General features: G+C 38.1%; 1 protein-coding gene across 2 annotated transcripts in view; it reads left to right on the forward strand.

Moving 5' to 3' along the window:
• PRKN (parkin RBR E3 ubiquitin protein ligase) overlaps positions 1 to 15532 on the forward strand; it is a 786713-nt gene that overhangs the window by 472506 nt on the left and 298675 nt on the right. For both annotated transcript variants that reach the window (XM_063329189.1, XM_063329188.1), the window contains exon 7: positions 9950 to 10086. In XM_063329189.1, coding sequence (XP_063185259.1) covers positions 9950 to 10086 — 137 coding nt within the window. The remainder of the gene's footprint in view (positions 1 to 9949; positions 10087 to 15532) is intronic.

Consider the following 15532-nt stretch of genomic DNA (forward strand, 5'->3'; position numbering starts at 1 on the left):
ATATTGTTTCACATGTTAAATGAATTTGATTGATTATGTTAAATTTTTGATTTGCTTGTTTTCCATTCTGTTTCCATGTTCTTTTTACTCGTCCTTTTTTTTCCTGTTAGCTAGACTGTAATCTAGACCCTAGCTCAGATGCAGCAAGTATGGCATGTTGAGGGAGTTGTCAAAAGGAAATTGAAGGCAGAGGAAAACTTACCTTAGTAAATGCCTGTTAATATTTCTGAACTTATTCATCTTAGTTTTTCTCGGAAATTACTGGGGTACGTATCAAGTTTCTACCCATAACCTGTCTTTTCTCCCAAGGCCAGGTTGCTTCCTCTAACAGAGAGAGAGTGTAACAGAAGAGTGAACATGAATAGTCTCTGTGGGAATGATCTATGTGCTCTGGGAAATCTGTAGATAAATATGAGAAGTCAAAACTATTTATGAGTGCTGACAATTATGGCTGTTATATCCCCTCCGTGAAAGTTGCAGTTTGCTTGCCGCATCCTTCTCTTTGACCAAACGTTCAATGAGGACAAGTAGAGGGTAAGATCAAAAATCCAATCTTTTCCCAGCCCCTGTGTCAGTCCACATGACTGGCCAAGGGGGGAAGTGAACCACTTCATCAAAACAAGGAAAAAATGGGCAAAAATGAAGTATTTGTGAGGGTTCCCAAGATACATGCGCTGCTGCGCACATTCTTTTTCCAGTAATTGTCTTCATATAAGCTCTTTGAAATTTATGTGAATAGTATTGCATTAAGTAAAAACCTGATGTGCTTGGAGAACAGAGGAAATGGCCACCACAAATTTATTTCTTGCAATGTGTCTTCTTTCAGAAGTCAGTTCATGTTAGCATCACAAACAGCTTCCACAGGATAGTCAGAGATTGATATTCTAAAGCAATATTGTGAATACCCTTGCTTCCATTCTTACTATATTCAGTAAAATTAGAAGAAGGATAAATCTCATGCGTGCCTATTTGTCTTTTACTGTACTCCGTGCATCATTTGGGTATCAAGATCTGGAATTGAATAGTCCTATAGAAATGCAAACTTATATTTGGATGAACGTCAGTCTTCCTAAGTGTTACACAGATTATTAGGTTGGGTAGACAAATGGGAGAAGATTTTTCCTTGAGTACTCCTGTAGGAAGAGCAGTAGATTACCTGAATCCTAATATATACTGTAATTCCTTGAAAGAACAGGCACAAAGAGGAACAGCCAGCCTCCAAGTAGTCAGTACAAAACTAATGAAAATGTATGCTGAGTAATTAAACAGGAAAGAGGCACATAAAATTATTTGAACTTCCAGAATCCTCTTTTGAGTTGAATTTAATCTCTGTAGATCTTTAGAATTTTCTGCTTTTTTTTTTATTGGCTCAATTACGAATTCAGAATTGATACTTCCCAAACTTTGTAATAATTTGTCCACCCATGAGTTTTCTCACTTTTACTTTACCAATTCTCTTCCACGTCCCACTGGGGTGAGTGAGTGAACGGTGTTGTGGTGCTTAGTTGCTGGCTAGGGTTAAACCATGACAGTGGGATGTTGTTTTTTTTTCTTGTTAGAAAGTTGATTCCACCTATTTTTCTATGTAATGGAAGTTGACGTGTAGGGAAAAAGATGGAGGGGGCAAATGAAACAAATTAAACATAGAGCCGTGTGCATGTTGGGCATTGAAATTCCACCTTTGTTCTTGTGACAAGGGCCATAACAAGGTCAGAAAAAAAAAAATCACAATATGACTATCTTATGGTAGAGGTTGTAAGCAGTATAGAAAAATGACATAAACAGTCCATCCTCACTGCTAGTACAATTTTCTGGTGGATGTTGCAAACTATTTTCTTTAGACTATTAAGGGGAATTAACTGCTTTGTACACTTAAAGTCTACCAAGTCAGAATGCATTCAAGGAGACTCGCTAGCCCAAAGCTTGTTCTTCCTTTTGAGTGGAGGTGCTGATGTAGAAGGTGTTCTCAGATAACTGCAGCTTGACGTTTATGCTATAAGGTATTTGCCTTGAGGAGGAAAGGGTAAAATACTGTCTGTACATTATAATGATAGCGAGAAGTTGAAAGAAGTGGTTTTCTATAAAGAAATCTCTTTATTATAACAATAACTTGAGGGTGTTTTTGTTTATAAGATAATAATCATATCTTTGGTTGAGACTGAAGACTCATTTAATGGGAAGCACCCTCAAGTTATTGTTTGGATGAACACATAAATTGAATATTCATATTTGAAAAGAAAGATGAGAAAAAACATAAAGTTAAGGTGGTGAAAGATAATTCTCTAGGAGCAAATGCACTTAATCTATCACTTCTACCTCCTGTTCCCTCTTACATTTTTCTTTCCTCTTCCCCTTCCCCACTTCTCTACCTTACCTTGTTTTCCAGTCTTCTCTTCTATACATGTTAAGAGACACAATCTTAAAGTTCATGCACCAGGGTGTATTTTGAAAGCTCACTGGAAAGGAATAACTGAAATTTACACAATGGCGACATGCTGTATCCAACAGTCCTAGTCCCTCCTGGAGTCCCAGGGAATGAAGAGGATAATATGACAGCATCCCTTAAGATGATATCTAGTATTCTTTTCCTCCTGTGTCTTTCCAGGGATTTCAGCATCCACAAGAAGGCAAAAAGAGGTCATGATTCTGCTTGTCTTTCATGTTGGGAGACTTTTCTTCTGTGAAATATATTTACAGACAACATAATTTTCACAGGCTATCTCGAAAGGTTTGGTTTTGGGAATGGAGGTGTGAGTCTAAAAATAAGAAAACAGAGAATAATTCGGTAAGCTTTGGTATTAAGAGAAGGGTCCCAGAATAAAGCTCTTCTACCATAAATTTGTGCTATTAAACTCTCTTAGTTTTTAGAGTAGAGTGGCCACATGGAGATTGCTGTTGCACATGGTAACCCCTGGACTACATCCAGGAACTGTTTTGGACTTTGCTATTTGGCAAGCCTAAAACCCTGCCAGGGCCCATTCTAACAATTTAACAGCATAGACAGTGGCATTCCAGTGGTGTAAGAACATTTGCTGACAATGTTAATTTTACTAGCATTGATGTGGGCAGTAAGGCTAAATAAGGTTTGAATCCTTGGAAGAAATCAATGGAATGCTCAGCAACCAGTCAGGGGAATAAGAGGCCAGTAGGGTACAAAGGCATTTTGACTTTTTCTATTTATTCATCTTTAATTACTGCAGGTTCACATGGGGCTGCTCGTGTAGGTGAAGTTAGCCCTTCCTCCTGTTATGATGATATCCCATCATTCCCCAGCTTCATAGGTTACCTCACTGATTTTTTTGTATTTTTTTTTCTGAAAACCAAACTAAGTTGATTTCTGACTGTATGTCCCTAGTCTGTCAGTCGAGTATGTCTAGTTAGAAAGTCAGGAGCCTGTGAAAGGGAGGCTCTTTGGGCAAAATGCACTGTGTGGCTGGTGTAGGCTGCCCACGATGTGCAGTTTTGCCTGTGGGGCTGTGGGCTGGGCACTGCCTCCGGGGAGAGGAAGGTCTGCTGTGAGCCAGCTTAAATCCAGGAAAGAAGCATTTGCCACGCCTCTGGCAACAACTGAGGGTAGAAGTGACATAGGCTTTAAGAGGTCATTGCCTGCAGAAGAGCCAGTATGGAGGAACCAGTTCACAGAAAGCTGGTGCTCAGCAAGCTACAAAGGTTCTGTGTTAACATTTAAGGAGGCTGCTCTGCCATTCCTAATGTGTTCCTACTGCATGTGTTGCATACATGTCTAAAAAATCATGGTGAGCCTGATGCCAGGGTAGTCCTTGAGCTTCCAGGGGATTGCTGGAAGGATTAGAGCAGATCCAAGGCTCTCTGAGCTCTGAAGAACCACATTCATGCAAAGTCCTCCCTGCTCTGTGAAAACCAAAGACATTTCACACTTACACTGTCCCGTTGGTTGTTCTCATATTCCCACTGTCAACTGGCATCAGGGCTTGGGTTAGGGCAGCTTTTGAGCTGCTTCCTTTCTTCATGTTTGTCATCTTTTGCTTCCATTACTGAGGTATTTTCCTTTTCTCTCCAATGGAGTATTAATGAGGTTTTAAAAGCACAGATGAAGGAAAAGGAGCAGGTTCTACTGATCTGCTTTCAAACCATGACTGATTTATCCGTTATTTGCTGTGCAGAGGAGTGCTGTAGACAGCTAGTCTGATAGATGACAGGAAAAGCTTCTTCTCCAGCCTAATCACTGTCCATTTCTTGATACCATAAGATTCAGCTGTTAGTGCCAAGGGTGGTTATTTTGTCTGAACACAGAGCTCAGGCAAGGCGTGTCTGAGTAAGCAAGCATAGCACATATTTAATGCTGGGTACTAATATGAATGTACCAGTACATGTAACATAGAATTCCCTTGTTGTGTCCTAGGGAGGCAGATGCTGTTGCCTGCCACAGTGATTACAGATTTTACAGGCAGTAATGTGTGTCACTTCCATAGCATGAAAAAAACCTTAACAACAGAGTTAACAGGAGCACTGCTGAAAGGAGCATTTGCCATCATGTGCACTAATTTTAAGCGTGCCTGTTCTTCCCTCGTATATCCTGGTTTATTACTGTCAGGCTGTTCCTGGGTTCTGGCCTCTTGGTACTGCTTTCCAGTAGAAATAAGAAACGTGAAAGCACATTTTAGAGGAAAACATATAACATAATAGAGGAGAAAGTAGGTAAGATTTCACTTGCCAATGCCCCTTTAAGTTAACAGCTGTGGGTCAGAATACACTTTTATACAGAAGTACAGACAGAAAATTTAAGCTTGCACAGTGATGTCTCATGCTGTTCGTAACCTTGACTTTATGACCTTTGATGCGTTGTGTGGCAACTGATCAAAGACGCAAACCAGAATTCTTTTGGTTGTTTTAGTGGATTTAGTATGTCAGTTTTTTGAGAATACTGTATTTACATATACTGTTTTTCCTTTAATTGGCAGTCTATGTAAAGATTTATTTTCGTCCCTTAGGAAAGGGAAAGCAGGGATGTACTTCTGTGTGTTCTTGAAAGGTGGGATTTTGACTGCAAAGTCAGATCAGTGAGATTTCTTTCTTAGTACATCATCGTTGTTTCTTTTCTCTTGTAAGGTCTTGATACTCATTTCAAATGCCTACCCTTGTCTAAATATTTAGTGGCTTGCATTGTTACTTACAGGTTGTCTGCAATTGCTAGGTCATTGTTTCTATTTATCTGTAATATCATATTGCTCATTAGCAGGCAGGATTTGTTGCTATACTTTCCTCCAAACTGCCTCAGTTCTAAAACAGAAGTCACCGTGGTAATTTTTCTTTATTTTCTATATTTATATTTTATATAAATAGTAGCATATTTCTAACGGAATTTGATAATCTACTTTCACTGGAAGTACTTGGAAATATTTTCATGGTAAGAAAACCATGCACTTAAAGCGTTACATACAGGCAATTCTTCCAATAGTTTTGAGTAAGACTGTGGACTCTGCAATAGACGGGAAATCCAGATGTGGCACCAGCTTTGTATGAATTAGAAGACTATACTCTTCCTGCATACAGTTCTATGAAGAAGCCATGTGATGAATGAATAATTTGGCTTATTGAGGCATTGTAATTTTGTTCTGCTACAAGGGTAGAACCAAAACTGATTGAGTGCTGCTCAAGGACAGTATTTCTGTTTAATTACTTTGTTTATGAAGTAGAAGAGTGCCTCTAGTGTCTGTGTCACCAAAGTTTATATTTTCCATATTTTCTTTTTTTTTACACATTTTATTCAGTGATTCATCTTTTCTTGAATGGTGGTTATTGATCTGACCTGTAAGTTAACACAGATTCATTTTGGAACTGCATAGAGATCCATTTATAAATTAAATGGTTTCATGGTACTTATATAGAAAGCTTTTTGAAGTACAAGAGGATTGCCAACATGGAAAAATGTATTAGAAATGCAGAAGTGTGTTATGATAAATATAGCACTCATAGGTGGGGTTAAAGGCTGTGATATAACTGTGTGCATTCAGATTTATTTACCGCACAGAAATGAATCCCAAATGGCTATTTTTGCTTCGCTGACTGTAATCCCAGCAAGGCAGCCTTACGGACATCTGCTAAGGTTTTTTATTATTATTTGGTTAAGATTTTGAGCTTGAGGTGAGAAAAATCCAACTGTCACCTAGAAATGACCTCGAAGGGGTTTCACAGATTTGTCCAACATGTTTTTCAGAGATTTCTACAGGCTTAGATGTATTCCTTGCTCCAAAGCGCTTCAGACTGTGGCTACTCACATTTTCTAAAAAATAATAGACTGGTATATGTGGTGGGCTGTTTAACCTTTACTCAGTCAAGCCTTTTTCAAAATACGTAGGGTAAAGACCAAGGAAGGGACGAATTGCCTCACATTTTTCTGCAGTAGGCATTGAGAGATAAATAAATTAATCCACTGTTATGTCTGCAAATAATTCCTTATGCTAAGTAGCCCCTCACATTCATAGCTATTGGACTCACTCTCAGTACATTAATAACTGTCATGAGATTTTGGGATATACTAGAACAATTTATTTCCCAGTGGGCTGCTTATCTAAACAAGATCAAGTCTTGCTATCTTTATTTAGACAGTATACTGTTGCAGTCTATCTGAGAATTATCTGCGTCTTGCTGCTTCTCAGTAAGAGAAGGAGGAAGGAGCATACAGACCAGATAACGCTTCCAACCGTGCTGTTGTTGTGCCACACAGTTATCCGACAGTAATAACATGAAGCAGAAACATTTAGGTTCTCCTTTCTTTTTCATTTAAGTAAATGCATGCTGATAAAATTCTAATGAAAAGGAATCAGAGCACGGGAGCGAGTGACTTATTATGGAAATTTTCTGTGATGCATTGTAATGTTGGATTTTCAATTTTTAAAAGTGGTTACATTCCTAATTGGCGAACAAAAAGGACCAATTTATCCCTTGCTGTGAGAAACATTTTTCTTATATATTATTCTCATGAAGCCCCTAATTCAGCCAAACACATTATGTAAATGAAATGAAACCTATGAAATACCTTCTAAAATGTACATCAGATTTACATTACTAGACTGTTATGTTAGATTGAGCAAGGGCCCTTGTTACATTCTATGGCAAATTTTTTGACTTTCATAATACTCCTTTCTAAAATAAATTGTGTTTGGTTCAAGCAAGGCTCCTATTAATAACTCCTGGGGTTATCCTAAATGAGTATTTAGTAGCTTCACCTGGGCATTATGAACATAATCTCTACATCTTCGTCTTTACTGATCTCAGGAACAAAACTTTTAGCTCTCTTTTAAACTTAAAGCGCTTTCTTTAGATACAAAATCTGCAAATGTTGGAACACAGTGACTGTTCCAATGCCAAATGAATTTGGATAAATCTGCATTGCATACAGATTGAGTTTCTCAAAGCCTTATGACACAGATACTGTGGGCTGCAGAATTATCAGACGGTGTAATAGCTGTGAAAGCTAAGCTTGTCTTTTGTGACACGGTCAGAACCTGGACTCATATCTACTTTGTATGCATTGTTTGTGAGACTGATGGTGTTAAAAGATAGCACATTTTAACATTAATGTTGTTCCTAAAGATGCACTTCAAATGTGTACATATATGGCTGTGCCCCTTCTGGAGAATATAGTTTGATTTCAAACAGTTGTAATATATTAAGAAGCAAAATTGATTATCAGAAATTATTTACATTACTATCTGATTGTTGTCGTTCATTTGTGTAATGAAGTGCTGTTAGTCTTGGTTTCATACAAGTTTGGGTGGAAGTGGTAATAATGCCATTTTCATTTCTAGCCTGGGTTTTTTAAGATACTCAACTTTTGATGGCTTTTTCTTGTGGATCTCTCCCCACACATAAGATATATTTTGTCTTTGAAATGAAGATCAGAGAAGTGTGAATTTAGATCCAGGGAACTTCCCATGAAACTAAAAAGATACTCAGGTATTGAAACAATAAAAATGAGCAATTAACGCTAACGGAGAGATATCCATTACAGCTACAGGCAAATTCGATTATATGTGCAGTTCAAGAAGATTTCCTAAGGTTACATTTGACTGGTGAGCCATGGGGACTTTTGCACCATAGGGACAAGATAAGTGCTCCTCCAGCTCTCTGTAAAGGTTTTGGGACCATCCATAGCTAAAATGATACAGATCAGCTTCTCATTTTGCCTTACAGCTGTCTTTTTAAAATTATTATTTGTTGCATTCAGAGCAGCAAGCGGGCAACTAATAAGGATTAGTAATGGGGAGGTTTTATTTAATTCAGTTTTTAAGCTGCTTTATTCAACAAAATCCTTAAAACACAGAGATTATATTTTTGGAGATACCAACACACTGCCATGAATTCTATAGTATGTGCAACTCTAAAGCATTTTTTCATGGAAGATTAAATGCTTATATACAGCATCTGAAATTATTATTGATTACATTTTGGAGTTGTATTCACACATTGAAAGTTTGCTGATTTACTGTTTCAGTGGGTTTTCAAAGCATCTTCTAGCAGGATTTATAGAAGCTATAGCAGTATTGCTAACTCTAATGATTTTATCACAAGTCCTGCTGTATTTGATGTTGTATTTTAATAACTGTCTCCTGGAGTACAGTGAATATGTGAGAATTCCTCCTTTTAGTTCTAAAAATAATTCTCTTTCGTCCTTGTGACTAAAAAAAAATGAACATTTAACCCATTTCTATCTGTGTTTGCTCACAGACAAAAAAAATAAAGTAGATCAGCATTTGAATGGGAATCTCACTGTTCTTTTCAGCTTAATGCATCTCTCTCTATTTTTCCAATATTGATACTTGAGGTTGGTAATACTCCTCAAGGAGAAGAGATAAACAGTATTGTCTAACACTTACAGACCACATAAATTTTTCAAAGGGGTCATAGTAATTATTTTGGAACAGACAGTTAAGGTATGTCCATCAGGAGTGGAAGTTAACTTATATTAAACTCGTGAGGTTTATCTCTGTGTTCCTGCAGTGAAGACACATTTCATGTGTAATATTTGCTGTATTACTCATCTCTTTCACCTCCAGTGTACTGGTCCTGAGCAGTATTTTGGGAGCTGCTGCCCCTCCTTGCTGTGGCCACCACTGGAAGGTTTCCAAGTGCAGGCCAGCTCGGGAGTAAAACAGTTTGTCCTCACTTTTTCCAAGTGTTTCCTCTCTGCATCTCCATGAGCAGTGTCCTGTCAAGCTTGGGATACCCATATTTAGTTGTCCCCATATAGGTGTCTGCATGTGTGGTGGGTGTCTGTTCTCCCGTAATGGTCTGTGAAGATTTAGTCCATACAGACAATGGAGCTAAGCAGGTGATTTAGCTCATCCTAATGTAGATATCTGGAGGCTGATCAGCTCCAGCCTCCACTAAGTGTATTGGCTATAGTGGGAATTTCTTGTTTAGCGTGCCGGGGAGGTATTTATATATAGCATTGAAGTTTAGGTGTCTTACTCCCAAATTGAATCCCATGCGTCTGACCAGAAGCCGAATTATGTTGCTAAGGGAGTGCCCTCAATGTAGCATTCCAATGGCTGCCTTGAGACGCTGAAGGCACAGGGTGGTCTTCACAAAGTCCTATTTAGCTTTCCTAGCTGGTCATATTTCTGCTTACTCCTACCTAACACCATTTGATGTTTTACTATCTTACCTCACCTCAGACAAAGGATTTCTGTTACTAAAGCACATTTCTTGCTTTAGGTTCCAGTTTTCAGTAAAGTTTCAGCTTTCAGTAGAAAATTACTTCCTTTTCCTCACATCTAATTAATGTTAGAAACCACCTATTTTTAAAAGTGCTGCGATATGCCAGGCTAAATTCTGTTTTTATGTACATAATGATCTTGTGTACTAGTAATGAAAAATTATTATAAAATTAGCGGTTTGAAATAAAGCTTTTTGTGGAGTTCAGTCCAGCCCTTGTTCATCATTTTCACTGTTTTGTTTTGAACAGGAGTCCTGTGCTTGTGTTCCAGTGTGTGCATCGCCATGTCATTTGCCTAGACTGCTTCCATTTGTACTGTGTGACTATGCTGAATGACCGTCAGTTCATCCATGACCCGGAGCTTGGCTATTCCCTGCCTTGCGTAGGTATGTTTTGGCTAATTTTCATTTTAAAAATTTATGTGGTTTTGATTTCAGGGCAAGATTTTTTTAATCGTCTATTACTTTTGAGTATATCTGTGGAATTATACCGTTTTTGTAGGAGTTGTTTCATTTCATGGAGAAAACGTTTGAATATTGAAGTGGTTCTTGTTGAGCATGTGAACTGGAGAATTAACTGGATTCCAAAGGGCATTTCTTTTAAAAGCAAGTGCATACTTTCTTCACATTAGTATTTGATAATCATGAAGGGCTAGCAGAGGATAGCATTACACTTCTGGTTAAAAAAAAAGAAGCCGTTGACCTCCACGTTTCCACTTTCAAATTCAGTTAACTTGTTAACTTGTTAACTTTTTTGGCCTGTCTTCAAGTACTAATAAAAATGGACTGCAGTTGGAATTTCAAGTAGCTTTCCTGGTGATGAAGTTATTGGTAATAATTGTCACCTCATTGAATGAAATGTAGATCACCCTGAGAAGGCTGTAGATTATCTGTTTTACCTGAGTAGGAAACAAAGTTTGACTTAACTAAACAAAAGCTTACACTGAACCTGGAAGATGTGTTTTCAGAATTGATTTCATTACACTGGCACATGGACTGCAAAATTCTCAAAAATTCTACTGTGAAGAAATATATTAGAATTTATTTTTTCAGTTGCTACATTTGCATATTTGGATATATGTTTGTCACAAGTGCTGTATACTGGTATTAGAATAATTTTCCAGCATATTAGAAGCTGCATAGAAGATGGATTTGCCTGGCTACCTGAATGGCTGACAAATCATTTTCAAATCAGTAGATGGGAGAAAAATCGACAAAATTTCTTAGGAGAGTGATATTTACTTAATGTGAGGACATGCATTGAGGATATTGAAAGTACACTAGTAAGAACCATTTAAAATTACTTATTTTTAATTGCTTCAAGAGCAATCTAGCAGTGGTCATCAGTTCACTTTTCATTAAGTTGCTGTTTATGTGCTGTCTTGCCGGGTTTCATTTTACTTCTCCCCAACAGTTTTCTCTGCTGCTGCGTTTACACACTGATGTCATACTGCACAAAACACTTTTTAATGTTATGTTAGAAAACTTGCCATGAGGAGCCTAACAGGAACTTTCTACCCAGTGCTCTTCCCTTGATCTTGACATACTGTAGTACTGTGTGGTCAGACTGTACTCTCCGCCTCCCTCTTTGCTTCTCCAAAATGTAATCCATTTTCTCCTCCCACACAAATTAATTAGCTGCTTGAGATGAATGCACCCTTTCCCCCCCGCCATTTATCAGTTATTTTCCCTGTTCTCCTGTTAGCTCCTTAGGTTAATCAGTTATCCCAACGGTGCAGCAGGTAACTCATCTTTCTCCTCTCTTGTGGGCCTTCTTGCAGCCATGGCTAGTGTCACAACGCTTCCTCTAGTTCAGGCTCCTATGTTAAACTGATGGCCCTTCCATCTTCTCTGTCTGTAAACCCGTTGCTGGTCATGCTGCGCAAAACTTGTATTAGGATTTTTCCGTGTATCTTGCAACTCCAGTTGTTCAGAAGTTTTATTCTATGTGTTGAAGTTGACTACTATGGGAATTGAGTGGTAGAAGCAGAGCAGGAATGGGATGAGGAGAAAATGCAAGAAGACAGAGCTGAAATGCTCAGGGATATGACTTCAGTCTTTGAAAGGTGAGAAAGACGTAAGGAAGGGAGACAGTCAAGGATGCACAAAGGATGACTGTACTTCTACTGTTCAAGTGTGATAGGTTCAGCTGTGGGAGTGGAAAAGCAGCTGTGGCTGCCAGTCCAGCTTCAGCTGTGTTGTATTTTAAATGTTAAAATATCTAAATATGGAAAAGCTAAAATATTGCTAACCTTATCGTTTCAGAACTCCTCAAATCAGAAAGTTGTTTTCAAAATGCTATACATCAAAGTAGTGCTAATAGTAGTATTGGTATTAGTAGTAGTAATAATAATAATAATACAATTGCAATACATTTTCTCTCTCTGTTGTCCAGTTAGTAAGAATGTGTCTTGGAAAAATTTCTGTGGATGTGCTGCCCTGTGTTGGTGAAGCGCATAGTTTAGGCGTGCCCCAGTGCAGTGCTGTGCAGTACAGGGATTCTTGAGCTAGAAGCCGAATCATGATGCTGAAGGGAAGGAAGTATAGTAGTGTCTGTACAGGATGTAGGTCAGGCTCTTTGATGCTTCTGGTAGGCTGATGAAGACTGATCAGGCAAATACAGCTTCAGGACCTGTGCTAGTGTTTCTGCGCAGTGGTGCATGGTGCTGTCTAGGCATACCTGCTTGCTCACAGCCAGCCCGATTATCTCTTACGAAGTATTGGCATTATAATGTGCTGGCATGCTTTGTGTTGGAGAGGTTCTCAGTCACAGTTTCTGAGTATTCACGGTTTTAAAAAATGCTCCATCTAGACCTAAAATTGATTGCTACCTCTGTCAGTTCTCTTTGTTGTGTTATCAGTTCTGTATCAATAAAAGCATTTGTAAGTACTATCTTTCAGACTGCTTTGCAGGATGGAGAATCTGAACAGTGCTGTTGTAACTTCACTGGTTCATTTCTGCAGCTACCTGAACCTGACTTTCTGGTATGCAAGAGATTTGTTTGTTTCTAGAATTAAGTTATATTTGAGTTAGGCACTGATGACTATTTTTCGTCCTTTGAGAAAGTCATGAGGCCGAGTTGCATCATGCCTGTGAAGAAGAGGAATACCTGAGTTGCCAACCCCTTCTCTCTTATCGTTCAGCTACAAAGGATTTTAGCTTCCTTCATAGCTATGGATCCGTCAGCTTTCATCAGCAATGACTTCAATTAAGAAACATTCAGAAGAGTATCATGTGATTTGCTTTTCCACTTATCATGGCATTCCTAGTGAATAGTATAAGATTGCATTTTGCAATCTTCATTTTTGCAACTGCACTTTTCAGTTTGTATTTACATATGAGGACGATAAAGCACTGTTTGACACAACTTTCTCTAATTACCTCAGTGAAGCCTAAAATTATTTCCCCTTGACAGGAATGAATACCATGGGACATGCCAAGAAAAGACTTTTCTGTGGCAACGTTTGTTTAATAAGTGTTATCTCTAACAGAGCATGATTCAAAGCAAAAAATATTGGATCTGAGCTTTATTGAAAGGTTAGATGTTGATTTGAGCCTGCTTCTAAAAGGAATACAAAACAAAGTCGTATTTGCTGTAATGAGATTTATGTTATGGTAGGTGACCAGGTTGCACAGACAGATCAAAACAGTCTGTATTAGTACATATACTTTTAAATATAACAGGCTAATGCTGAATTAGTATTCACGGTATCTTGAACAGAAAATACTAATGTTCTGAGTTTGGACTTTGTAAAAATTATTTTACTTTTCCATTTTCATGTAAGACTGGATTTCCTTAAAAACCAGCCCATTTCTCCAAGGCATATGTGCATACGTTGCCCTAGAACTATACAGGAGGGTTTGGTTTTGTAATTAAGCCTATTTAAATTGTTTGCACTTCCAATTAGTTCTGTTCATTCTAGTGTTTTTCAAAAATAGAGGTAACATAATGAACATAGCCCGCAGTTTCCATTAACATTTGACTCACTGTTCCCGATTTTTATCAAGGGAGTGTACCAACATAGCAAGTTTTTTATATCTTTTATTGGATCAATCTAGAGGTGAAAGCACCAGACACACAACAGAATAAAAATAAACAGCAGCTGCTACAGCAAAGGGTCACTGTGACAGACAAGATCAGTGTTATCACATGTGTATGATAACTTGAGCTGGAAAGAATCTAGGGATTTCACATAAACAGTGCTTCTCAAGTAGGTTTAATTTTTTGCTTCCTGGCACAAATATACCAGAAGATGCATTTTGTCATTGTGTTCAGGTATTTTGTGCAGTTATACCCTTCCTTTCCTTTGATTTCTGTTATGTGGCCTAATTAAGCAGGAGATAGTACATGTTAGGAAGGCGGCTATCATCTCAGCTGATGAGCTATGATATATCGCCTTGATAATGCCATAACTTCACTTTGTTCCAACACAAAATGTGTCATTGCTGTGATTTTTGGAAGAACAACATTAATTCCTTAGTGCTTAGCTGCTAATCTAGTGCCAGGCAGCACTACTCCAGCTGAGAACAGCCAGCGTTGAGGACCAGAGCTCTGCGCACAGGAACTGGTGCATTGGTAGGATTAGCTGCTCAGAGCAGTGTGGCAGCAGCCCCGTGATTCAAACCCACTGTGTCAGCTCAGAGCAAGGACTTACAGATAGGAGCTGGCTGAATTTCATTGGTCATTAAAATAAAAAAGTAAACATTACAGATTATACTCTCTCTGCCCTTGTTAAATGGCAACAAAAATCTATCCCATCTCTCTGTATGGTGTCTTGTATTAATGAGGCTTCATGCATAGAAATTTCCATGAATGGTGACCTCCAAGTATCTTTGAAATAATTAATAAGGTGCTTAGAGGGACAGATTTGCATATGCATGAAAGATCATTTATGGTTATTTAGTTACTGTGCGGGCAAAGAATCTCATAGCATTACCTCAAAGCAGGAATTGTATACAAATATACAATATATTGCCCCATTTAAACACATACTGTTCCTATGAACACTGTTTCATTTTTAAAATAGCACTATGGGTCTTGGCCCCCAGGGTAAAATAAACTTCCGCAGATCTCTGATAGAAGAAAAGTTGGTGAGGCCAAGGAAAGGCAAGGTTTTACACTGCTGTAGGCACTTTGCAAAAATGTCTTTGCATCAGTTTATTTCTTACAAGTAATCATATGCATGACGTATTTTAAAGGAATGTGGATAAAAGATGCAGTTCTCCTGGTGACTGTAAAGCACTATTGTATCTGGAAGTAATTTGATTTTACCACACAGGTACATAAATAAATAAGTGAAATTACCACCAGTTTGTGTACGGAACTGCTAATAAAAAGGGCTAAAGCTTTAAAGTATAATAAATTGCCTTAAGAGCCATGTTCCATTGCAAGAAAGCTTCTGGGGAACGATTAAGGAGGCATATGTATTGAGATTAATTTTTTTATCCCCATTACATGCTATTTGTATAATAACAGTATGTTCTTATTCCTATGGGGGAAGTCAATGCAGTGGTGAATCTCTGAATCATCTTTCAAAATCATAGTGCTCAAAAAACACCCAGGAGAATAAATAGGTAGCCTAAGCGAAGTTTGCAAGTCAAAGGGAGGAGGAAAACTGTATTTGATTTGATCACTCTGAATAGTGTGTTTGAATCATAGATAAAAATCTCTGTTATATTTAGGAAGGTGTGTTTTGTGGGGCGTAAAATGGAAGAGAGCACCAGTTGGTACAAGAAATAAGATTTAGCTGCTGTGAAGCCTCTCTATGTCAACAGTTTCTGAAATCTGTGTTCGCCAATAACCCATATTAAAAATATTTGAAGTAACTTAGG

Source organism: Chroicocephalus ridibundus, chromosome 3, assembly GCF_963924245.1.
Source record: "Chroicocephalus ridibundus chromosome 3, bChrRid1.1, whole genome shotgun sequence".
Classification (NCBI taxonomy): Eukaryota; Metazoa; Chordata; class Aves; order Charadriiformes; family Laridae; genus Chroicocephalus; species Chroicocephalus ridibundus.